At 61.7% G+C, this 24,937-nt stretch overlaps 1 protein-coding gene across 11 annotated transcripts in view; it reads left to right on the top strand.

Moving 5' to 3' along the window:
* TNS1 (tensin 1) overlaps nt 1-24,937 on the top strand; it is a 66,129-nt gene that overhangs the window by 610 nt on the left and 40,582 nt on the right. For 2 of the 11 annotated variants that reach the window (XM_057364803.1, XM_057364798.1), the window contains exons 1-5: nt 2,056-2,356; nt 6,032-6,146; nt 7,249-7,286; nt 22,153-22,191; nt 24,345-24,386. In XM_057364803.1, coding sequence (XP_057220786.1) covers nt 2,246-2,356; nt 6,032-6,146; nt 7,249-7,286; nt 22,153-22,191; nt 24,345-24,386 — 345 coding nt within the window. In that variant the 5' untranslated portion in view covers nt 2,056-2,245. Of the gene's footprint in view, nt 1-2,053; nt 2,357-2,586; nt 2,645-6,031; nt 6,147-7,248; nt 7,287-13,989; nt 14,574-22,152; nt 22,192-24,344; nt 24,387-24,937 lie in introns of those variants that run through there. The other 9 variants (XM_057364805.1, XM_057364799.1, XM_057364794.1 and 6 more) reach the window with 8 other exon arrangements.

Below are 24,937 nucleotides of genomic sequence, written 5' to 3'. Positions count from 1 at the left end.
CCCATGAAACACCCAGCACAAGAAATCCCTGTAGCCATGAAGTGGTCAGTGTGGGGGATCCCTGTACCTGTAAGCACCTGGCACTGGCGGGTACCATGTCCATAAAGTACTCAGTCAATGTGGGCTCCCTGTGCTCAGGAAACTGCCCAGCATGAGGGACCCCTGTGGGGTCACCCTGTGTAGGGCACCTCTGTGCCTGTCAGCACCTGGTGTGTGTGGGATCCATGTGCCAAATGATTGCCCCACAGGGGATCCCCKTGCCCATGCAGCACCTGATGTGGGGGCTCATTTTGCTCTGCCACCCGAGCTGCGGAAACTGAGGCAGGGAGAGGGGGAAGCTGTTGGAGGCTGCCGGACTCCCACTGCACCACCCTCACTTGGTTCCTCAGCCTTTGGGAAGCTGCCCCGTGCCTGGCGGGATGGCATGGGACACTCCAGCTGCACCATGCCAGAAAGGCAGGTGCCAAAGACACTGCCAGGCAGYGCCTGAGGGAGTCACTGCAGGCTGGTGACAGACCAGTATGTGCCAGGACAGGGACACAGCCTGGAGGAAGGAGAGGCCTCTGACTGCTTGGGGACCCCAGCGTGTGCCGGCTACACAGGACCGTGAGCTGACGGGAGTGCTGGGGGGTGGACAGGGCTGTGGATGGGTGGATGGCACCGGTGAGATGTGGGTTGGTGGTTGTGCAGTCCCATGTCCATCACTGTGTCTGTGTGTTTCTGATATAGGTGTGAGAACAGGGACTCGTGGGGGGCTGTAACACACGTGTACTTGCACATGTGAGTCCATGGGCATTCAGATGGGGCTAAGGTGAGAGTGAACTGCAGCTCACATGCGTGTGGGTGCACAGGGGGTCTCTGGGGAGCTCCCATGGGGTGCGTGGCCCCTAACATGCGTGTGTGCTGGGAGCAGTAGCAGCAGCAGCAGGGTTTTGCATTGGTGTGAGCTGTCAGATGGGTGTCCCCAGTCCTACCCCCTGGTGACAGGCACCCACGCAAACGGGGACCCACCCACCATGCGTGACATGGGCTGTGTGTGTGGTGTACATGAATGTGTCTGGCATGTACGCAGGGGGTGTGTATATGATGTGTGAGTGTGCCCCTTGCACCCAAGAGGAGTGTGGGGGATTTCTCTGCTGGAAGTGGGTGTGGGGGCCTTGGGGACATGGTGACCCYAGGACACAAAGGAGTCCTACAAGGCTGGCTCTGCACTGGGAATACATGCCCATGCCAGTAGTACCCATGCGGGGTCCCATATGTGTCCCCCTGCTGAGAATACAAGCCTTAAATGATGCTGATGGGCTGTGTCCCTGCAGCCACCCTGTCCCTGTCGCATGACCCTTGTCCCTGCCCTTCTGAGGAGCCTGGGATTGTCACGGCAGTGAATGGGAGGAGGTGATTTATGGGGGGTGTGGACATTTCTCTCCACTGGGGCTTTCATTTGTGGGAAGGAATGAGGCTGATTAATGAGGGCTGTAATGATGGGGGGGTGCGATGGGCAGGGATGGCTCTCTTTGCTTGTTCGGGGCTCTGAGCAGGATCAGTCCTCCGAGTCTCCCTCTACCCCTGGTTCTGGTTGGCATGGCGGGGTGGGAAGTGCTGTACTCTACTTGTCCCCTGTCCCAGCTGGCACATCCCCACACGGGTACCATTACTCTGGCCTGGGTGGGCACAGCACAGTGCTGTGGTGGAGGACAATGGGACAAGGATGTTTTGGGGAGAGTGTGCTGCACTTTGGGGGAGTCAGATGCAAGCCCAGTCTCTGTGAAGGGCAGCTCCCCCGTTCCACCCTGCCTTTGCTTTCTGGGCCGTCAGTTTTGTGCAGAGTACAGACGGGAAACTGAGGCACGGGGAGTGGGACATTACAGTGGCCATGTCCTCTCCATGCCCGGGTTCCCATGCCAGCCGTGGCTCGTCCTGTCGCTGTGTCCTTCCCCCTGGCACGTCCCGCACCCTGACTCACACCCTCATGGTCACGGCCAGCTGAGCACAAGTTTCCAGGCTGGAGCCGGAGTCAGCAGTGGCGGAGAGAGGGGAACCGTGTGCCGCCCGGCCAAGCCCCCCAGGAGGGGCTGGAGCAGCCCCCTGCCAAATCCATCCCCGTCAGGGCCGCAGGCTGCCAAGACGCTCTCCGTCCCGCCTGGAAGTTGTCCCCCCTCGCTGAGGCCCCCCAGCTCCGCGCATGGATGTCCGCTGATCCCTCCCCGTCTCCCATCCCGGGACCACCCAGGGGACTCGGCTGGGGATGGGGGGAGTGCATCCTGCCGCAGGACCCGCTGGAGGCCGGAGGAGGGATGAGGGTGACGTGGGTGGCGGGTGTCCCCCGGTCAGCGGAGGAAATGGATCCCAAATGTGTGTGAGTGGGGGAGAGGGGGCCTGGGACACGCACAACCCTACTCCGGGCCCCCACGGTCCGGCAGCCCCTCTGCTGGCGTTGGAGAGGTGCCCTAGACGCCTCCGGGCCGACTCGATTGGGGCGCTGCGGGGTCGGGGGGCGGTTTGGCGCTCCCCTTCTCCCCCAGGCCGGAGGGGCGGCGAGGGGCCGGGGCGGGGCGGGCGGGCGGAGCGAGGGGCCGGGGGCTCGGCCGGCCGGGGCCGCAACGCGGGCAGCATGACCGGGCTGTGCCTCTCCTGCCTGCTCTGGGTACGGCCCGCACCGGGGGGCACCGGGGGGCACAGCGGGGAGAGGGCGGCAGCGCGGCGGGGTCCCGGCGCCGGGGTAGCGGAGCGGGGCTGGTCCCGGGAGCGGGCGGCGGATGGGTCTGCATGCGAGGGGAGCGGGACCGAGCGGGGGCGTTTGCACCGGGACGGGATGTCTGGGAGCGGTGAGAACCGGCGGGGCTGCACCAGTATCGGGAACGGCTCTGGGGGAACCGGGACAGAGCGGAGACCGRCAGGGACGGCCGGACATCGGGGTGGGGCTGGGGGGACCGGATCGGGAGCGGGGCCGGGAGGAGCCCGGGGACTGTGGGGAGCAGAGCGAGACCCAGCCCGAGAGAGAAGCGGCGGTGGGCAGCAGGCTGGGGGGACCGTCCTGGGGTGCGGGATGGTGTATRGAAGGGTTGTGGAGTTGGGGAAGGTAGCAGGCTGATCCCCCACGATGCCCGGCCTGCGGCACTGGCCGGGGRTTCCACCATTCCCTGAGGCAGAGGCTCTGCTACTCCACTGAAGGGGAGGAAAACTCGGAAAAATATGGGGATCCAGTTAGTTGTGGCGGTTTGGGACTCTGCATCCTCCCCAGTCACCAAGGCGAGCTGGGTGCCGGGACACAGCAGGTTGCAAAACTCTGGATGGACCTGAACCTACAAGACTGCACGCAGGTGTCCCGCTGGCCCTCCACCCACCCTGGCTTTGCAGCCTCAGGAGACTGGGTGTCACAGCGCTCTGCCCACCCCTCCACTCCTCCCCCCACTTCCCCTGCCACTGCACTCTCTGCAGTGCTGGGCAATGAACCCAGGCCTCCCAGCTCTTGATTAATTTGGCATGTCTGTCTGGTGCCTCTTCCAGCCCAGGACACCTGGGTCCCCTTCCAGCCTCCTTGGGTCTGCATGTTGGGGGGCCCATGGCTAGGGATGCCTTTGCACCCCTGCCCCCGCACCGTGTGGGTGCTGGTCCCTGGAGGTGGGTACACACGGGTGAGTATCCAGCTGACATCCCCAAAAAGCCCTCCAGCCCACACCCTGCATCCCCCCCAACAGTTCCCAGCCTTGGGGGCAGGGAAGCTAACTGGGATCCTGCCAGTGTGGAGCTGGGACAGGGTTGTTTTGTGTGATGGGCTGCTTCCCTGGCTGCTGGAGTGGCCCTGGGTGGGCAGAGTGCCCTTCCAGCAGCAGGGGCTGGGGGGCAGAAAGCTGGGTGCTGTGTTGATCCCCCTCTGGCATGGTGATGGTGTTGGCAATGAGACAAGCAGAAGGGACGCTGTGGGGGTGGGAATCAAAGAGCCAGCTCTTTCACTAGTGAGGATAATTGCTRTTAATGAAGCGGGCCCATGGAGGCCAGGGCAGGGTGGGGGATATGTGCATGGGAGGTGTGTCGGCATCCCTGGGCATCCCAATGGGTCCCTGGGAGCCAGGGGCAAGGCCACTTCCCGGGGCACCCTGCAGCAATGATGCTGCTTTGCATATGCAAAGGAGCTCATGGCATCATTAGGTCTCGCTGTCACCCAGCAACTGTGGCGTGGGAGCCCCCGTCCTGGGGGAGCTTTTCCCACAGCTGCCGGGTGGGTGATGACACGCCTGAGCACACACAAGTGTGTGAAAGTGTGCGTGTGCACACACCCACTCTGCAGGGAGGCGCCAGCCCTGGGGGCTGCCGAGGGGCCACCCGCGAGTGGCCCTGTGGGAACAGGTGCCCAGGGAGCASGGGATTGCACGCATGTGAACAAACCTGTGTGAGTGTGCACACGATGGACCTGCATATGGGAGCAATGTGCCCGTGCCTCTGCTGCKGCTGTGGCTGGTGGGGACACGCATGCCTGCAGGTGTGCATGTGCATGCMGTGCCACGACACCCGCACTGCCGTGTCGCATGCACAGCGCCCTCGCAGCCCCGGGGTGTTTGCACACACACGGGTGTGCAGTGCATGCGCAYGGCCCATCTCCCATCTGTGTGTGCCGTGGGGAAACTGAGGCAGAGTTTTATGGGGAGGTATCCGGCACCCCGACACTTTGGCACCATCCCTTTTGGCTCTGGTGAGTGGGCTGGAGGAGAGCGGGGCGCCAAGGCAAGGGGGGGCTGCGGGGCCTCTGCYTAATCTCATTAGTCTTGGCATGAAAAGGCGGATTTACAGGGGCTCACGTCTTCATCTGGCAGCGGGTGGGTGGGCAGGGCTGGCGTGCTGCCAGGGGTTGCCCCCCCGAAAACAGTCAGCTGGGGGGTCGGGAGGGGCACTGGCTGTCTGCAGCTGTGCCAAGACCCCTCCCTGTCCTCAGCCCCCCTGCGCGAACACACGCACACACTTGCACAAGTTTGGATCCATCCTGCGCTCAGTCACACTTGTGGCATTGGCTTCCCCCTGCTGTGAGCTGTGCCAGACAGGGTGGGCACGGCTGCTCACACTCAGGGGGCTCTGTGCCCTCTTAACACCCCTCCAAGAGATGTACCCCAAAACACAGCCTGACAATGAGACACCCCCAGCATGGGCATCCTTCTGGCAGCACCCGTGCCTTCCTGGGCGTGCACGTAGGTTTTTGTGCACATATCTACATACTCACACATGCACGTGTGAATACATCCCTGCATGGACAGTTTGTCTGTGTGCATTCACATGTGCTCACGTGCACAGAAGTTTGCACACACGTGCATTCAAGCATCTTCACCCTTGCATGTGCAGACATACACAGTTGTGCCAAGACACACAAGAAATGCTTGTGCAAGGGCATACATTCACAGGGACACGTGGAGATGTACTGACACGCACGGAGGCATGAGTGTGCAAGCGTCTGTATGCACACACATATCCACATACATGTATGTGCTCACATACATKCACACCTGTGCGCACACTTTTATGTGCACACATGTATGAACACACGTGCACACACACACTGCACACAGACACATATGCATACACACACACATCTGTGCATGGGCCTATGTGCACACACACATCTGTACACACAATCTGTGCATGCACACACACGGTATGTGCATACACGCTTCTGTCTGCACATACACACACGTGTACACGCACATAACTGTATGTGAACACACAYGTATGTGCACGCACACACAAACACACTGTACACGGACACGCACCGCCAGGGGGCGGCAGAGACTATTTAAAGGGGTCGAGGCAGTGCCCCCACACTCCCYATCCCCTAACCCCTATCCCCTRMCCCSTAYCCYSTRCCCTGTAGCTCGTACCCGGTACCTTGGATGCAGAGGGCACAGTCACAGGTGAAGGGGTGCGGGGGGCGTGGGTGGAGGATGAGTGATGAGCTGTTGCCCAGGGGAAATGGGCAGGTCAGAGCTGAGTGCCTGGGTCTTGGTGCCATCTTGTTCCCACTGATGAAGCCACCTGTTCCCCGCAGCCCCAGGACCTGGAAGCCCCTCCAGCACACACCTTCAAGATGACGAGCTTCAAGAAGGTGAAGGCATGTGGGATCTGCCGGCAGGCCATCACGCGCCAGGGCAGCACCTGCAGAGGTGAGCTGGGGCTGTGGGCACACATGTGCACAGGGACRTGCCAGGGAGGTCAGGGCACCAGGGATGTGTGTGTGCCTGCATGCATCAGGATGTGAAAGTGGGAATGTGTGCCTGTGCCAATCTGTGCACACACATCTGCATGTGCAAAAGTATTCGTGGTGCCTTTGTGGTGGGCACGTGACTGGGAGACGAGGATGGCCCACGGAAACACTTGAGTGTCACATGTGTATGTGGCCATGTGTCAGGCTCATGCATGTGCAGTGAGTGTTCAGTGGCCCCCACCTGTGTGCACATGGGTGTGGATCTGTGCACACATGTGGGTGCTCACCCCCTGAGCTGTGCTTGCTGCCCGTGGCACCCAGTGGGTCACAGGCAGGGCCGCAAGGCCTCACACGTGTGTGGTGTCACTGAGCCCCGTGTGAGGGGCGGACAGAGGAAACGGGAACAATGAGGCTTCCTGTGCTGCAGGAAACAGGCCCAAGGGGGAGCAGGGACTGGGGTGCGGCTGTGGCCTGGGCCGTGCTGTGTGGGGAGCCTTGTGTTCCCTGGGGATGGGACACGTGTCTTTGCAGGGCTGCCCAGGCAGCGTAGCAGTGCCCTGTGTAACTGCGTGTCCCCAGCAGCGGCAAACACGCCTGCACTGCCCATGTGCACGTGCCCTCCATGCAACAGCYGTGCGTGGGACGGACAGAGGGGGCTCAGGCACTTGCAGCACTCCTGTGGTGCTCTTGTCCACACCAGTGTCTGTGTGAGGCCCCGAGAGACCTGTCCATGCATGATATCCCTCCATGCACTGGGGCTTGCACGTGTGCACGCTCCCTGGCACACTGGCATCGTGTGTGCCCCTGAGCCACATTCTGTGTGCCTGCTGCTGTGCCGTGCTGGTGGCACCCGGAATGTGTGCACGTGGGTGTGAGGTGTGGGCATCCCTGCACTCATGTGCACATCCTGGCAGCCAGTGCCCGGTGCCAAGCTGCTCTGTGCCCTGCAGTGGGGGGTGCTCCCCCTGCCTACCCCAGCACGTGGGGTGCCCACAGACTGCCCCTCAGCACTGCTCCCCCTCCTGCCTCCACTAACCCTCTCTCCGCTCTCACTCCCACAGGCTGCAAGCTCTCCTGCCATACCAAGTGCCAAGCCAAGGTAAGGCCAGYGCTCTGAGGTGTGCCCAATCGTGCCTGGGGGTGCTGGGATTCAGAGGGGAATGCCATGATCCATGCCAGCTGACCCCACTGGATGGGCACCCAGATGGGTTGGCGGCTGTTCATGGTGGCACTGGTGTCACTGCTGGGTGATGATGACAGTGCCATCCTGCTGCCTGGTCCCTGACAGCACGTGCCTGTCTGTGTACGAGGCTGGGTTTTGGGGTGCAGAGCGGACCAGCAGGCATCTGTACCCCAATGCCTGGAGCGGGGTGCCCTTTGCCAGGGTGAGCGCTGCTGCACGTGGGTGCCACGTGCCAGGCGCCACGGCCGAGCACTGCCAGCTGCACGCACACAGGCTGAGCACCTCTGCTGATACCCGGCCRGGGGCGGATCTTGCTGGCAGGAGACAGTGGAGATGAGGATGCCTGCTGGTGTCCGTCTGTCCAGCTGCTGTGCCAGCCGAGGGGGACCCTAYGGCAACCCAGGTTCACCGAGGAGCTGGAGGTGGGCACGGTGCCCGCCACTGCGCTGCTGGGGCAGGGGAGGCTTTGTGTTCTCAATCCCTGGGGAGGTGTGTGTGCCAGCTGTCTCTGGGGCTGGCATCCTGGGCGGGAAGAGGCTGGCATGCCCCAGGCAGGCAGCGTAGGCTGGGACATGCCTGTTCCCGTGCCCATGCCTGTGCCCAGCTGGGCAGGGAAGGAGAGGAAAGGGGGGGGTGCTGTGCCGGGGGCCGGGCACACGTTGGGCTTTGCAGGGTGCCATGGTTTGGGTGGTGGTGCAGGGCAGGCGCTGGCAGCAGTCCCAGCACTGAGCCTTGGCTGGGCTCTTGGGGGAAGTGGGGCCTGTGGGGTACCCTGGGCCTTGAGCGGGCTGGGCGAAGGTGGCTGGGAGGTTTAGTGGAGCTRTGCCAGCCCCAGGACCCTGTGTCACCCCGGGCAGCCTGTGCCAAAGATGGCAGGAGGGCTGAGCCAGAGAAGGTGGCCTTGCCGTGGTGCTGTGGGGAGAGCTGAGAGGGGCGTGTGGTGAGGGGATGYCTGCGGTGCAGCGGGCGGTGGCAGGGAGCATCTGCCAGTGCTTTCCAGGCAGGAGGGATTGTCAGAAGCATGAGTGTCTGGGTGTGCACCCGGTGGGGATTCTCTGGTGTCTGATAGGGGCTGGGCACCAAGACAGGGTTCGTACCAGGGTCCCGGCATCTGGACAGGCTGTGCGCAGGGGCAGCCCCTGGCTTGCTCTTGCGGCCGGCTGCATTTCATTAGCCTCCATCACCCTTCCCACGCTCGCTGGAAGCTGGAGCCCCCTCGGTGGGGCCAGCTAGCCRAGGGGTGTGCTGCTGGGGGGAGCRTGCATGGGGCCAGGGCCAGGGGCCTTCCGCGGAGCTCCTTTGGGCCAGCGCCCAGGGAGGGGCTCCTCCGGTCGGGCAAGTGGCCAGCTGACTCACACGCCGGCTTGTTATTGTGGGGTCTCGGGGGAGCGTTCGTGTGGGGAGGGGGCTTGGCATGGAGCAAAAATGGCCTCTTGTATACCTGAAGTCCCTCATATTAACCCCTGCACCTCCAGGATACTTTGGAGAGGAAAGATGGACTCACCCCCAAAGTGCTGGCAGCTGTACCCCGCAATGCTTCCTCTTCCTGTCCTGGATATGCTGCAGAGGTCCTGGTGTTCCCTGGCTCTGGTGTGTCCTGGCCTGGAGTCTGCCCCACCATGCCACTGTCGCTGTTTTCTCCCCACATTTACCCTCTGGGACTCGCTCAAGCTCTTTGTTCTGCCCCCCAGCATGGCCAGCTCCCAGCCAGCTGCATCCTGGCTCAGCTGGCGGAGAGGCCCCACTTACAAATCTCAAATGGACTGGGTATAGGGGAGAGGGTGAGATGGTGGTGTGGGTGACCTGTAAAGAGCTGTACTGCTGGTAGTCAGTGTAGGGTGCCAGGGGATACCATAGGTGTGATGGGGATATGGGTAGGGGGGAACAGGACATATGGGGACACCAGAGTGCTTTTGGCGTGCTGCTGAGTACCACCTCCCTGAGAAGGCAATGAGCAGGCAGAGCTGTACCATGGAGGGCGAGAACTGTGCCCTGGCTGTGACCTGCACCCCTCAAGTTTCCATCCTGCCCGAAAGACAGTGCRGGGACAGTGGTGGAACCCACTGCCCTGTGGTGGCAGAGATGCTGGTGGAATGTCCAGTGCCCGTGGGTGGTTATGGAGGGGCTGGGGCAGCTGCACACTCATCACTGGGAAGCACAACACTGTTCCCATGCCCATGTAAGGCCCTTCTTGCGCCCTGTGCCTTTGCTCAGGGATTTTTCCTTGCTTAGCAAACATCCCTCCCTCTCTCCAAGAGGSATGGTTGGATGGATGGACACTGGTATGTATGTGACACACACAGCCTGCCCCCTCCCTCCCTCCCTGCACCAAAACTGCCCGCCCAAAGCCGCGGGGGAGTATATTCCTTTCAAAAGTGGGGGAACTGAGTCACAGAGCCCTGCCTGGGGGCAGCGGGAGACAGGGAACGTGGTGTGGGGTGCAGTGCTTCTGGGGCTGTGTTCAGGCGTGGATGAGCCCCTGTGTTGGCACGTGCCGGYAGTGGCACGRCCAGGATCTGGTGGTGACACTGYTCCCCTGACTGAGGATGCTCTGAGSAGTGGGGCCATGCAGGCATGTCCCAAACCAAGAGATATCCTGGGAGTGTTCCCACCCCCCCAGGATGCCTTCACTCTGACTGTGGCTAGATTTTGCCTTGATGCTGGTCAGAGAGGCTGAGAARAGATGGGGGACGATGCAGCTTCCCGTAGTGGGAGCTGGCCCCGTGACGGGTGGTTTGGCTGGGGGACAGGGAGCGCTGTGGTGTTTGGCTGCCGAATCGGCTGGCCATCGCTGGTGCTTGGTTCTGGGAAATGGCGCCTGTGCCAGCCCCTGGGCCTGGAGAGGCTCCAGCCTGCCCTGCTCGCCCCTGCCACACCGGGGCCCGCTGGTGCTGGGGGAGTGGGGGTGCTGGGCTGTGCCAAGAGGRGAAACTGAGGCACATCACATAGCAAGGGGCCAACGGGTCTAGGGGCTGTCCCCCAGTGCCTCTTGGGGAGCTGAAAGAGTGCGCTGGAGCCATGCCAGGCTGCTGGGCCACGTGTGTGTGTGTGTACCGTGTATGTGAACACGTGTGTGTGAGTGCACGACTGTGTGCTCACAAATGGGTGCATGAGCGCATGAGCTGCAGGGAAATACACGTGTGTGCAAGAACATCCATCTGTGTTTGCAAGAACATCCATCTCTGTGTGCAAGAACATCTATCTGTGTGCAAGAACATCTATCTGTGAGTGCAAGAACATCTATCTGTGTGTGCAAGAACATCCATCTGTGTGCAAGAACATCCATCTGTGTGCACGAGCACGCTCGCACACAGGCGGGTGGTCACATGCATGTGCTCCCAGGTCACTGCCATCTATCCCCGCTGGCCTGGTGCCAGGCCTGGCTTGTTTTTCAAGTGCCCCCTGCGATGGGACTCCGGGGGGGTGGGTTTGTCCATCATTAAACCGGGGGCTGGAGCAGAGCCAGGGCCAGGCAGCGAGGCATGTCCCGGCCAGAGCAATCGCTCGCAGTGCCCGCGGCGTTGACGGGCCCTTGGTGGTGAAGGGACGCTCTAGGACCCACGGCAGGGTGGGTGGTGGTGATGGTGGTGAAGGGACATGCCACCCCTCAGCTGGCGCTCGGGATATCCCCGCTTGTAAAACCAGTCAGAACTAGGAGGGTAGAATGAGGCAGGGAGCTGTTGGACACTTCTGGGCAGGCTTGGCTCTGGGTGATGGGCACCCTGCAGCCATGCAGTGGCCAGGGGCCCAGGCAGCGTTGGGGGGCATGGCCAGGTGGTGTACTGCAGGTTCCCGGTGGCTGTGCCAGGAACACGGGCTGCAAGGAGGRGACATCCACGTTCCAGCTGTGGCAGGCTCTTGTCATGGGACTTYGTGGCTGTTCGGTCCCTGCTCCCTGCCCCAGCCACTCTGCCTCCTCCCAGTGCTGTTGAGGGGATGACGTACTGGTCACACGGGAGCTGCCCGTCCGGTCCCTGTCCCCGSTGCCCCCGTTCAAAGCCATCCCCCCGGTGTTTGGCACAGGTAATTAGCAACACCCCTGGTCTCCACAACAGAGTGGGCGGGGCGGGGGTGGGGGGGGGAAGGAATAGTGCAGGAATTTGTCCTTGACCCTGCACGGSCCCAGTGGGGCTGGAAGGGTGGGGGGCTGTGGGGATCAGCCCTACCCCAGTGCTGTGCCAGGTCGTGTTTGTGCAGCAGGTCCTGGAGGGGGTTTTGGGTTTTTTTTTTTTCCCTGCCTCTTTCCTTTTTCCCCTTTGTTACGTCACTGCCCAAATATTCGGCCTCTCAGCTCTGGTGGGGGGCCGGCTCGGCTGCTTGCAGGACTGGGGGCCCTTCTCTGCACCCTCGGGGTGCTGTGTGGAGAGGGTGGGCAGGGGAGAGGGGATGCTGAGACTGGCCACGCTCACTGCAATGGTGAGCACTGGCAAGGACTGGCCTGGGAGGTGTCAGATGAGGCAGTGAAGACCACCAGCCTCCCTGTTTGGCATCTCCCAGGGCTGCATCCATCTTTCCAGAGCCCTGGTGTGGTGGGAAGCAGGGTTCAGGTATGCCTCATTTCCCACTGATTTTCTCCCTTCTCAGACCAGTTTGCATTCCCCATGGCCACCCCTCCTGAGACCTGCCCTGGGAAGGGTGCTGGGTCCCTGGGAGCTCCCAGGACCCTCCAAAAGGTGGCACTGATCCCAAAACAGCTGAAAAGTCTGGCTCAAGAAGGGCTCTACGGGCCCTGCACTGGGGCTTATCCCCTTTTGCTTTCATCTCTGGAGATAAACTGCACCTGGGTGCCTGGTCCCCAGGTTGCCTTTGTTCCACAAACATGTGGATGTACATGCGATGCAGCTGTGATTCTCAAGGGTCACAGAGGAGCTGTGTCATGCATGGCGTTGTCTGGGGGGACTGGGAGGACCCTGTCACTGGARCCACTTTGCAAACTGCTGGACCTGTTCCCACTGGCACTTTGACCCGATGGCTCCAGGACGTACTTTGGCGGTTGTAGTTCAAGGATGTTGTCAGGACTTCTGTGGCCGTGTCCTGTGAAAGGGACACATGATGTCCCCAGGGGACAGCTCCTGTCACTGCCCCTGGGATGGGGACAGGGACGTACTATCACTGCCCTTCGCTCACCCACTCATTTCCATCCCGTTCAGTTGCTGATRCTTTCCCATCTGGCCCCAGCTCTTCCGCTGCTAATATTTCCCAGGGTCTGGGAGCCATCCTGTGGCTGCCTCCTGAGGGCTCTGGGGCCTGTGCAGGGGTCTGTGCTGGAGCTGAGCTGGGGTCCTTGTTGTGCTCTGCTCGTACCGGATGTTCATTGCCCCTCCATCCTTGTTACAGCACTCCCATCTTTTTGGGATGCTTGTTTTTTGTGGGCTGCGGTATTGGTGGGACTTGTTTAGGGTTGTCAGTGGACCCTGGCTGTGGGGTTTTGTCCCTAGAGTGGTGGCTGTTGGGATCCARCCCTGTGCTGTTGGGTGCTGGGGAAGGCAGAGGGGCTGGCTGGTGCTTGCTTTGGGAGGGAGGTGAGGAGATGCCCTCCAGCGATGTTTGGCTCTGTCGCTTTGTCCTTGGCAGCATGAAGGGTCATTTTGGTACTCCCATCCCATGGCACTGTTGGATTGCTGTGGAAACTGAGGCATGGAGGGGCTGGGAAAGATCTCTGGGAACTGAAGYGTACTCACAGGGGTGGTGTCCCTTAGAGGCACTTGGAGGAGGACAAAGGGAGAACCCCTTACCACAAACCCCTCCCTGGTGACTTTTGAGGGGGGTGGCAAGGTAGGAGGGGTGGTGGGGTCCTGCACCGCTCCAGCARAGCCAGTTCCAGCCTTTTGGCTGAGCCCAGGGCTTGAGGACGGAAATGCAAACAGGAACGGGGAGGCGTTGGGTGAGAAAATGTCAACAGCACTGGGCTGAGTGCCTGGCTCGCCGCCTCCCTTGGCCAGCTCGCCACKCTCTGGGCCGCTGCTGGTGGGCTTCCCCTCTTTGCTGTGGGGTCTCCTGGCAYTGAGCACTTGCTTGTACAGCAGGCCTGGGGCTGGGTTGCCCCGGGGGCAGCCAGGGAGACTAGGGCTCCATCCATCGACATGCAGCCCCCGGAGGAGGAGGAGGAGGAGGGAGACAGGAGGAAGGCCAGGGGGATGCTGGGCACACTCCAGGTTTGGGACAAGTGAGGGGGGACTGACGTGACATCACGTGCTGAGGGACAGACGGGGCTTTTCCAGCATTTAGGCTTTGATTTTTAGTTGAGAGGTGGGCTGCTAAATCTTCACATCCTCACCAACACTGGGGGTCTGGGACACCCAAGGACCATTAGTCGGGCGCTTGGTCCCGCATATGGCGGGGGGACACCAGGTTGTGCCAGGGGGTGCCAGGCAGGCCCCAAGCAGGGCCCCACACACCGGTCCCTGCCACCCCCCCCGCCAAGGGCACAGGGACGCTGGTGGCGTCACACGGGGCGATAAGGCCCCGACCCCGCTGCACCCCGCTGCCCGCTGCGGCCCCTCCGCACCGGGTCCGAGGAGCTTTGAAGGGGGAGGCGGCGGAGGTGTGGGAGGGGTAATTGTTTTTTTTTTGGGGGGGGGGGGTAATTCTGCCCACCTGCCGGTGCCCCTACCTCAGGGCGAACTGCTCGAGTCAGGCTCCCGGTTGCCTTTAAGGGCGTTTTTGGGGGAGGCGAGGGGAGCGGAGCGGGGCCGGACTTGGAGCGCGCCGTGCAGCTGGGGAGAGGGAAGAGAAGAAAGAGGGAGAAGAAGCGAGAGAAGGGAGGGGAGTGGTGGAAAAAGTCGACCGGGACCCCATTCCTCCCCAGAGCCGGGGCCAGCGCCCCCGGGGTCCCCAGCCCCCGGCCGCCCCGGGGGTGCGGAGGGGAGCGGGGAGCCGGCGGGACCTCCCTGCGCCCCTCCATCGCCGGGGTCCCGCTTGTGGGGAGCGAAACCCTTCGGCTCTCCCCCTTCTTCCCTCCCCTCCCTCCTCCCTCCCTCCTTCCTTCCTTCCTTCTCCAGGCTTGGCCCGGGGAGGGAGGGGGGCTCTGCCTGCAGTCTGCCTTCACTCCTGCCCGCCCGGGCGACGCCGGGTTCCCGCCTGCCCCCCGCGGCCCCTCCGGCCGCCCCCCGCGCCCCCCGGGCCAGGTGAGGCTGCGGTGCCGTCCCTCTCGGATGTAGGCAGGAGAGACCCCGGATGGATTTCGGGAGCGTCATGAACCAGGTACGGGCGAGCGGCGAGGGAGCGGGGGTCCCCAGGCCCCCGGGACGGGGGGTGCTGGAGGGGGTGTCATCTCTCCAGGGGGCGGGGGCCACGCGTGATATCCRAGCGGTGAAGGGATGGTGCGTGGATCAGGGGGTGCTGCCCCCCGTGTTTGGGGGTCCGCAGTTGTCGGTCACCACAGGCAGTCTCGGGGTGCGGGGGTGCTTGAAGGGGCGATACGGTGCTCGCCGGGAGGAGGGCTGGGGCAGGGGATGAGGGCCGGTTTGCTGCCGGCTGGGACCTGTGAGCGGCTCCGGGGGCCGTGCCCCCCGTACCCCTCTCCCCGCCTGGCCGGGGCCGGTGAGTCTCAGGGTTCCGCGGAGGGGGGACACACGGGCGCTGGGGTTTGCGTCCCTCCCCCCCTCCGAAGTGCGTAGGGACACGTCCCCGTGGAGCGAGGAGTGCGCGGGAAAGCGGGGTCCGCCCCCTGCACCCCGCTCCCGCCCCGCAGCCGGGGGGAGGCGATGCCGGGCGCCTGTAACCCCCGCGGGAGGGACGCGGTGGGGGGCTGCACTGGGCCGGGACACTCTGGCAGCCCACGGGTTAAGCCCCCTGTGCGGCGGCACCGTCAATGGTTAAACTGCGGGTTAATGAGTGGCGAGGCAGCCCCGGCGGGTGCCRGCCCCCCCCGCCGCCCCCCCGGGCAGGGATCCCCGGCCCCTCGGCGCCGCCGGGCCCGCAGAGGGTTAACTCCGTCAGGGCAGGTCCCGGCGCAGATGTTTTTGGGCTGTGCTTCTGGGAGAGGAAACGGCTGAGCGAGGGAGGCATCAGCCCGCTTRGGTTTAAGGGGAAAACAAGGAAAAAAAGAGAAGTGCTCCGTTCCCGGGTGCCCGAGCCCGCTCGGCACTGGTGTCAGCCCTGGTGCGGGACCGGTGACCCCCGGTGTGTGCGGGACAGCTGGCAGGGACAGTGGGGTGACAGTGGCTGTGCCCCCCGGGTACTCAAGGCACTTGAGTCTGGGGGTTTAGGGGGGCAACCAAGCAGGCATCTCTTGTTCCTACAGTGGGACGACAACGTGTGTCCTGTCTGGAGTCTGAAGCTACCCCCAGGGCAAGTGGATCTGTAGAAAATGAGCCTCCACCTCTCACCCTCTCTAATGAAGCCTCTTGATTAGTGATCCTTCTGGCCCTGGGCAGGGTGCTGGGCCTTGGGGCTGCACACCCTCAACCCCCCTTTTGGGGTCCCGACTTGGGGGTCTGTTTGCCCCTGTCCAGGGCCACCTTCCTGCTTGCTTTGCCTTTATCTGGTCCCTGACCTYGTGCAGCCCATCCCTGGGGTGGATRCTGGGCTATCCAGTCACAATGCCAGCAGTCCCTGATCAGCACTGGAGCGTCCCTGCTGAGTGTTGGGACACAAGGGAGAAGAGCAGCCCCACAGCACAACTCCTGGRCAGAGGGCAGCATTTTCATCTCTGCTTCTTCCTCCTATTCTCTCATCTTCTCAACACTATTGATGAGGGTACACCAGATTTGGAGGTGCTGCTCAGCATTTCGGTTTCACTGCKGTGTTTTCAGCTCTGTTGCACAGGGTGAGGACACAGCAGTGACTCCAGTCTCCATCCACCTTGGACCTTTCTCTCACAAGCAGAGTCCCTGGGCTCAGTACCGGGGGCCAAAGACCCCCTGGGGCAGCCAGGGCTTATTCTGGCATCTTAACCACCCCTTGAGGTGGCTCTCAGACCCATGGTGCTGGCAGGTGCCCCTGATGGGAGGCAACCCAAASCTGTGGGATCTGCGGGAAGGCTCCCGCATTGGGCTCAGGGTGGGACACAGCCTGCTCACAGGTTGGTGTGCTGACCAGTCCCACAGGAGTGCCTGTGCTCCAGTGCCATGTCAGAATCCAGCTGTTGATTGGTCTCCTGTGGGAATCTGTGCCCTGGCCAGTCCTGTGTGGGAATCACTGCTCTGACCAATCCTGCATGAGAATCAGTGCTCTGACCAATTGCCTGTCAGAATCCATGGGTTGACCAACCCTAAGGGAGAATCTGTGGAGTGATTAATCCCATGTGAGAATCCCTGTGCTGGCCAATGCTGTGTGACAATCCATGCATTTACCAATCTCTGGTGAGAATCCATGCACAGACCAAGCCCAGATGTGAATCCAGTTGCTGTCCAAGCTCTTGGAAGCATCCATGCATTGACCAGTCCAGTGTAAGAACCTGCTTATGGACCAGTCCTGGTGAAAGCCCCTGCATCAGAGTCTGTCCCAGCCAGTCCCAGAGTGACTGTTCCTGGTCGGTCCCTGGTGCGGGAGCTGCTCCCTGGCTGATCCTGGTGGCTGGTTTGGCTTCGGGGAGTTGGTGAGGGTATGGGGAGATCCTGGTACTTTCTCTTGGGGAAGGCTGGTGTACAGGGGGGCTGTGACCCCATGCTCTCCCTTAGGCTGGTTGTGGGGTCCCCATGGGACTGGGTTGAGGGGTGTCCCCACAGGGGGGTGGCAGCACACATGGGTGGTACTGGTGGCAGAGCAGGGCAGGGCTGGGGCTGCGGGGCCAGAGCCAGGCAGGCGCGTGCTGGCCCGCGGGGCTGGATCCAGACCTGCTGCCTCCAGATGTTGCCTTTTTAGGCACTGGAGCACAGCACATCCCTGTCTGTAGCCGGCCCTGTGCCGAGCCAGTTCCTGCAAGCAAAGTAGGGACAGTCCCTGTCTTGGTCATGCAGAGGCATCTCTGCCCTCTCCTGACCCCCCAAAACACCCTTTCCTCCCCAGACGGGGTCAGGGATGCTACCTACTCCCCCTTTCCCTCATCTGCACTTGGCAGCACTAGGGCTGATTGCTCAAACCGCCCCGGAGCCGGGACCTGCCCTTATTTGGGTTGAAACCAGGGCTATTTTGGTGCAGCTGCCTCCATTGCAACCCCTTGAAGCTTCTCTGTGTGTTGTTTGTCCTGTCCTGTCCTATATCCCTGTGCCAGGGCTGCTGGCCAGGCCAGCCGTGGGCTCCTGCGGGCCATCATCCTCCCAGTGCGCCGTGTGTCCCAGAGTGCCAGTGGTGCCCCCCACAGCCACTGTGGGGTGGAATGGCTGGTGTCCCCTGTGGCATTTCATSCCTGCTTTGCAGGGCTGTGTGTACCGGGTAACCTCTGTCCTGGTCCTGCTGCCGCCTTCCTGGCGGGGATGGGCCACAGGGCGGCTCCTCATCGGCATTCCAAGGGAGAGACAGAGGAGATAGCGTTTGTCCCAGATTGGGGGGCATCCCTGGGTGGCKCTTTGCCCTGTGGTACCCTCCCTGGTGCCTCCAGCATCCCTTGGGCAATGCCGGGGCAGGACGGACTTGGTGGCCTCCATGCTGGCATGGGCACTGTCCAGGCATCCATGTGTGGAGGGGATGGGACAGTGACAGTCCCTGACCCAGCTGCAGGGCGGGCTGRGGATGCTTGGAGGAGAGCCTGGGAGCGGTGAGACCTCCGTGCCCCAGCATCAGCCCAGTCTGACTCACCCTGAGCCGCTGGCCAAGCCGCTCCCCTGCCCTTCGGCGCATCTGCCAGTTACCCCACCCGAAGGGAGAATTCCCAAAAGCAGCACTCCTGGGTACTGATGGGTGCAGAGAGGGGCTGTGTGGTGCATGGGGTGCTGCTCCCTCCCAGGCACCCCCATGCCGGAGGTCCGGGGCTCTGTGTGTCTGCCCTGTGCCTCACGCACCGTGGCTGTGCTGGGCAGGGTGGAGCTGGGATGGGGGGGGAGCGGGCGTGCATGGAAACATGCCGTCCTCCCGCCGGGGACATGTTGCATAAACAGGAGTTTTGCCAGAGCTGCAAAAAATGTGAGGGCAGGAGCAGCCAGCACGTGGTGTGTGCAGAGGGTACCTCACCTCTGTGCAGGGCAGAGGGGTGACCAGAGCACAGACYCCATGGTTTCTTGTGCTTGGCAGGGGAGAAGGATGCTGCAGCTGGCCACACTGGGAATGGGGGAGCAGAGGTGCTGTAGAGGGAAAAACCTTCACCAACAACCCCAATTTGATGGTGCCAGCCTGTCCCCTGGAAGTGTCTTCTGCTGTGAGGTGCCCAATGGTGCCCGCTGTGGCTAAGAGAGGGCTCAGCCGGGCTTGGTGGCTGTGGCTGGGCTGGAGGGACTGGTGAGGAGGGGAAGGGCTCTGGGGATGGCTGGGGAAGTTGCTGTAGTCTGGGGCTGTCCCTTCGACCCCCCTTGCTTAAAGCAGGGTCTCAGGGAGAGCGGAGAGTTGTGGGTGCATGGGGCGGTGATTTGCAGCCCAGCTGGGATGTAGGTGACAAGAACTGAGATGAACTTGCCTGGGAGGAAGTGGTCCCTCATGGGGTGGTGTGGGACCCATGAGGTGGGGTCACATGAGCTAAGCTGGCATTTATGCTGCCCTAGCATTGTCCCGTGGGATGCCAGTGTGGCCACTGTGTCACATTCCTCTTTGACAGCTGCAGGGTGGCTTGGGCAGGGGAACCGCTTCCTGGGCTGGAGGGAGAAGGGTCACATTCTTTCTGAGTAGTGGGGCCATGGGGGTCTGCCTAATGCCARCTTGCTTTTGGAGCATCTGGGATGCCAGTGTCCTTTTTGACAGCCTGTGTGTCCTGCTCCAGCCACACCAGCTGGGCTGGCTTGCCAACATCTCAGTGCCTGGCTGTGGAAAGTGTCTCTGTTGTGCTAGGGTCTGTGTGAGGGCTGTGACTGCTAGTGCTGCATCTGCTCCTGGCACAGTAAGGGTCAGCACCAGTCCGGATATCGTCCGGCTCCGGAATGTTTATCGGAGCTCCTGGGGAAGGGAAAAACAAAAACCGCCACCCAAAGAAAGGGATATGCGTCAGAGATGGGCCTGGATCACCCACCGGCAGCCGGATGGGCCATGCTGTGGGCTGTGGGCCAGTGCTCGCCCGGCTCCAGCAGCCCAGCTGGGCAGACCCCAGCACACCCAGTACTRCGCTGATCCAGCCCGTTCCTGAATCGCAGGGCCTCTCCATGGAGGTTTGTTTTCCCCCAGCCTTGCTGGCATCTTGCAGGTTGGGGCTACACCGCCCGGGGATGCTCCGCTGGAGCAGCACCTGGCAGTGGCCCTGTGCCCTTCCACGGGTGCAAGGTTGTTTTACTGAGGGAGGAGGAGGGAGAGGAAGGAGGTGCTGAGGGAGCGAGGTGTGAACGCTGGTTGCAGCATGGAGAAGGCTCTGAGGTGTCTCATCCCCGGGTATGATGTGGATGTCTGCATTCCTCCAGCCTCTCTCAGTTCTTGTGAAATGGTGCCGAAGTCCTGTCAGGGATCTGTGGTGCAGAGGTCAGCCCCTGAGCTGCAGCTGGAAGGGTTAGGTGGAAGAGGCATCTCCTGAGCTACWCTGTGCTGTGTCGGTGTGGCCAGAGACTGCCAGGGGTTTGCCAGCCAGGTGTTGATTTCTGGGCTTGGACATGTCAAGGGTGTCGAGTTTCTCTCGGTGTAATGACAGCTGGTGATGAGCGAGGGAGCCCATCATCACTTTCCAGCGGAAGGCTGCAGGGTGTGCCCGGCCCTTTATGAGACATCAGAGAGTCCCATCACTCGTGGCCACGGGGCCTCATTTGCCGGGAAACTGATTTTTCTGCTCTGCAAARCTCCGGTCTGGAGGCAGCAGCTTGCAGTGGGATGTGACTGCTGGGAGGGATGGGGCTGTTGCTCGACCTGGGGGGCCGAGTGGGCGGGTGGGGGGCCGTGGGGGGCTGTGGGGTGGGCGGCAGCCCTGCTGCGCCTCGTTCCTCGCATTCCTGGGCAGGGCTGCCGGGCGGCGGGGTCGGCGGCGGGGGCCAGCCGGCAGGAATGCAAACACCGGTGAGGGGAGAAGAAAGGCCGCTGTGTCTGCCACGGCAAAGCGAAGCCTGGACCAGGGGTGTGCAGGTCTCCCTGCCTTTCCCACTCCTCCCTGCACTGAGGGATGCGGGAATCCCTGAGGACAGAGGTAGTGGCTGTTCCCGGGGTGGCTGCAGTCCTGTATGGAGTGATACTCTCGTGGTCCCGTGGGGCAGGAGGGGTGCTCCTGCACCTCTTGGTCAGGAACTGAACTTCCCTAGGGAGGAGTCMATTGTCTGGGACAGCGTCTTCCTTCTTCTCCTTGAACTGGGGGCATTTTTGAGCCAAATTTGGGAGAGGGATGGAAGCTGAAAACAGCTTTACGTTCCTGCAGTCCTCATAAAACTGCCTTTCTGGGGTGAGAGAGTGCCATACAGCTTGGACTGGTGTCTCCTGTGCATGGCAAGAGTGGCGTTGGGTGAGCACAAACCCATATTAAACTTCAGAGATTCTCAAGGGGAAGGAAAACACGACCACAGGCACCCCAATTTTTTCCCTTTTCCAGCCAGAGGTCCTGCAAACTTCCTCATGCCAACAGCAGAGGAGGGCTGGGCATGGACTGTACCTGGCTGTGGGACCAGCGTGTCCCGTGGTGGGGGAGMTGTGCATCTCCCCCCAACTCTGGCCCTTTAGCTGGGGCTGGGCGGGGGCCAGGGGTGTTTGTTGAGCATCCCCAGAGGAAGAGCACGACGGTGTGCGGGGCACGGTGCAGGGTACKGCACAACCCTCGTCAGCTCCGTCCGCAGCAGCGGCTCGCTGCCGGAGAACATTCCAGGGAGGCTGGCGCTGGGCCAGCACCGCGGGGCAGGGAAAGGGGCCTTTTATGGAAGCGTTTCTGCATTAGAATAAAATCATAATAATAATGCGCAGGGGAAGGGAGCAGGAGGAGGAGGAGCCCCTGAAGAAAACAGCTAGAARGGATGGGAACAGACTGGCAGCCGGGGAGGGGAGCAGACACTGGGCATCACCCTCTGGGCACCAGCATGGGATGGGATATGGGTGCACCAAGTGGGGTGCTGGGGGCAAATTCTTTTTACGGCCTGGGGCAGGAGGAGCAGAGTGTGTACCCATACTGCCCTGGTTGGCGACCGACCCCTGAGAAGTGTTTGCTGTCTTGGCTCCATCCTGGGACGGGGCAGGGGATGGCTGCCCAGGGGTCACTGCTCCTGGTGGGTTTTGTAGAGGACAAGGTGCCCCAAATCACCACAGGGCTGGAGTGCCTGTTCTCACTGCCCCAGCACCGATGAGGCRCTGCCTCTCCCACCCTGGCATGCTGCTGCTTCCCAGCGGACTGGGGTGCACGCAAAACCCAAGGTTAATTGTCAGTAATTGCCGCTGGTAATTAAGGTAACAATAGCCGGGCTGTTCAGCTGGCGGCTGCAGGAGCTCACGAGGCTGGGCTGGGGTTTGTTCCAGGAGCTGCTCTTGGCATCAAGCGTTTGCCCTGTGCCATACTGTGCTGTGCCCGCCGTGCCCACCCTGGCTGGGGCTGTCCTGGCTCCCTGGCCAAGGACAAATGGCACAGCTGCCATGGCCCTGAGCCCACTCCCCTTCCCAGGGAGCCAGCCTTGACCTTGGGATTCGTGCTGTGTTCCTGCCTGGTGTGGCAGGACCATGGGTGCCCCCGTCACTCACTTGGGTGGGTGCTGTTTTCCCTGTAGGGTGGGTGGGGGATGAATGACACGTTCCAGTCCCTTCCCATGCCCTATGTTGGACAGGGTGCTTCAGGGACTAATCCTGGCTCTCCTCTTCTTTCTTGCAGGCTGTGACCCCCTGCTCCCCCACTGTCAACTATGAGCTGGTAAGTGACACCTCCAGTGTGAGCCATGGGTGACAGCCAGGGCTCTGGGGGTGCTACAGCATCTTGCTCTGGGTGTGGGACTTTCTCTGTCCAGGGGCTTCAGGATGTGAGTCTTTCTCCCTCAAAACCGCAGGGGTCCTGAGCTGGGGSTAAGGGCACCCCCCATTTCCATGCTGTACCCTCCACCACTGATGGCTGAAGGGTATCCCACAGCTGAGCAGCACAAGTTGGAGCARCCCAGCCATCATGGGACTCCTGGAGCTGCAGCTATCAGGGAAGAGGGGCTTTCAGGGCTGCTGAGAGGGACAGGCAGATAGGACGTGACTATCCAGGGCTCTGGGGTCCCCTGGCGCAGAGGGCCTTCCCTCTCTAGCCAAGGCCGGGGCCGTTTCTTGCACACCCGGTGATGGCTGTACCAGATGTGCCTTTGGCTCGAGGCRCCCAAGGCCGTGCATTTGCAGCTCTTGCTATTGTCACCCTCTGCTTTTGTCTCTCCTGGGGACCTTTAATGATCTGCTGGGGCCAGGGCAACGCACGGCCCTTCCCACCATGTCCTCTCTGGACACCAGGAGAACAGCTGGACACACCATCTCCGTTCASCCTGTCCTGGGGAGGGCGGGTGTCRGGTGCTGGGCAGACAGCCACTGCCCTTTGCCACACTGCTCCAGGCCATGACTGGGCTCTGCGGGTAACAGGGCACTGGGATGTCACCTGGAGCAGATCCACGGCCAGGCAAGAGGTTTGGGGAGCATGACACCATGGTGCCTACCAGGCAGCATCTTGGCAGCAGAGCAGCTCCCCTGCCCGGTCCCCAGCCAGGCCATGCCTGTGGCAGCAGGCAGAGCAGGCACGTGGCAGCAGGGAGACTGGCATAGCCTGGGGCCGGTGCAGCAGCCCTTCCTTTTTGCTCCAGACGTGTGCCAAGGCTTGCTGGGGCAGGCGCCGGGGAGAGGAGGCCCTGGCAGGGTTTCAGCTCAGGCTCGGCAGCCTGGCAGTGCTGCAGTATCCATGCCTCACATGGGGCCCTGGGCTGGGCACCCCATAGCTGGGCAGGGGTCTCACCTGAAAAGTGACTGTAGGAGATGACCACCTGCAAGCTCGTGAGGGCAGCACAGGAGCCCAAGTGGGTAAGGGCATGGGGTAGCAGTGGAGCATGCTGCCTGCCCTGGGGCCCCACGGTGGTTATCTGCCCTGGGTTTAATCTCTGCCTGYACCCCCCGCCCCTGCCAACCTTCTTGGGCACTTATCGACAGCAAAAATGTGTTGGCTTTGAGCTGGGACCGTTACTGTGGCTTTGGGAGGAAATTGAAAGGGGTTTGCCCTGTCCCGTGGATGGAAATGTCTGTTCTGGCCCTGCTGCCAAGTATAGAGCAGCCTGGTTTTTGGGGTCACCTCCATCCTCCTGGTCCCAAGACTCCCACAAACCACCCAGCTGGGTCCTTTTGCTGTGCCACCCCTGGGCACCACAACCGCCATCCCCAGACAGAGTTCTCTCCCCTGCTTGCTGTATTTGGGGTCCAGACACTCTCCCCCACCCCAGGAAGTTAATTTCTGTCCCCAGCCTYATTTCAGAGCTCTCTCCAATGACATGTCATCAAATTTTCCCATGTTTTGAATATCTATGGCTCTGCTCCCACTGGGGTTCTCCGCTGGTCCTGTGGGATCAGGCTTATCTYAGGGAGCTGGTCCTGCTGGTGGCTAGTGCCCAGTCTGGGTGTGGGACTGCACTGGGCTTGCCCTCTTGTTTACTTCCCAACTGTAAGGTTTGACCATGGAGGATCCATCTGGAATTGCAGAGATGTGAGGGGCACCAGGTGCCCATCATGGAGCGGACTCTGGGTTCAGCCAATGCTTCCCATTGGCAACAGTGGTCAAGTGGCAGTGGTGGTGGCTGAGAGACAGGATGGCAGCATCCTTGGTACCTGAGTATCCCAGCTCTGCTCTTGGGTTTTGGGGGATTCCCGACCTGTAGGAGGAGCGGACGTGTTGGCAGGCAGGGAAGGAAATGGGACTGTGGTGCATTTCTAGGAAGCACCAGAAATAGCCATGGGGAACTTTTGACCCTGGCCCCTGCTCCGTGTGTGGGTGTCTCTCTCTCAATCTCTCATCTCTCACTTGCCTTTTTCTCACCCTGTCCTTGCTCCTGCCTGCAGCCATCCCCGGGGGAGAGCATCACCAAGCAGGTAGACAGCCTGGTAAGTGCGACCAGTCACGGAGGCTGAGCTCTGCCTCAGGATCTCCTGGGGGGTCACTTGTACCTGTCCCATTGCTGCAGCCAAAATCCYTCAGCCTGGAATGCTCCTCTGGTTTCCCAGCATACCTGGGATCCCCCAGTCCTCTCTCCCTGCCAGCCAAGCTGATGATGGCCATGCCAAAGACCRAGCGAGGTGCCCAGGGGTGGTGGCAGAGGCGGTGGTGGAGACCAGCATAGTGGGGCTGAGGCTTTTGCTGCAAAGCTGGCTTTCCTGTCTTGGAGCTGGGGATCTGTTATTTAATCTGTGGACATGAAATTGCTAAGACAGTGTAGACAAATGCGCTGCCAAAGTCAACGAGGACAGYTTCCCCCATGCCCGCAGCCAGCTTGCTGGCCTCCCTGTGCACTGGGGCCGGGGCCCACGGGATGGAGGAGGCATGGTGATTCCCATGAGAAAGAGGATGAAAGCCTTCCTCACCTGASATCTGGCTTTGCCTCATCCCTTTGGTTGTCCAGGATGTGTTTCCAACCCCGAKAAAGAGCATCCTTAGC

Source organism: Malurus melanocephalus, unplaced genomic scaffold (assembly GCF_030028575.1).
Source record: "Malurus melanocephalus ecotype Western Australia unplaced genomic scaffold, MMel_1.1 scaffold_42, whole genome shotgun sequence".
NCBI classification, from domain to species: Eukaryota; Metazoa; Chordata; class Aves; order Passeriformes; family Maluridae; genus Malurus; species Malurus melanocephalus.
Note: the sequence above shows the minus strand (reverse complement) of the source record. Positions and strands in the feature narration are given on the sequence as shown.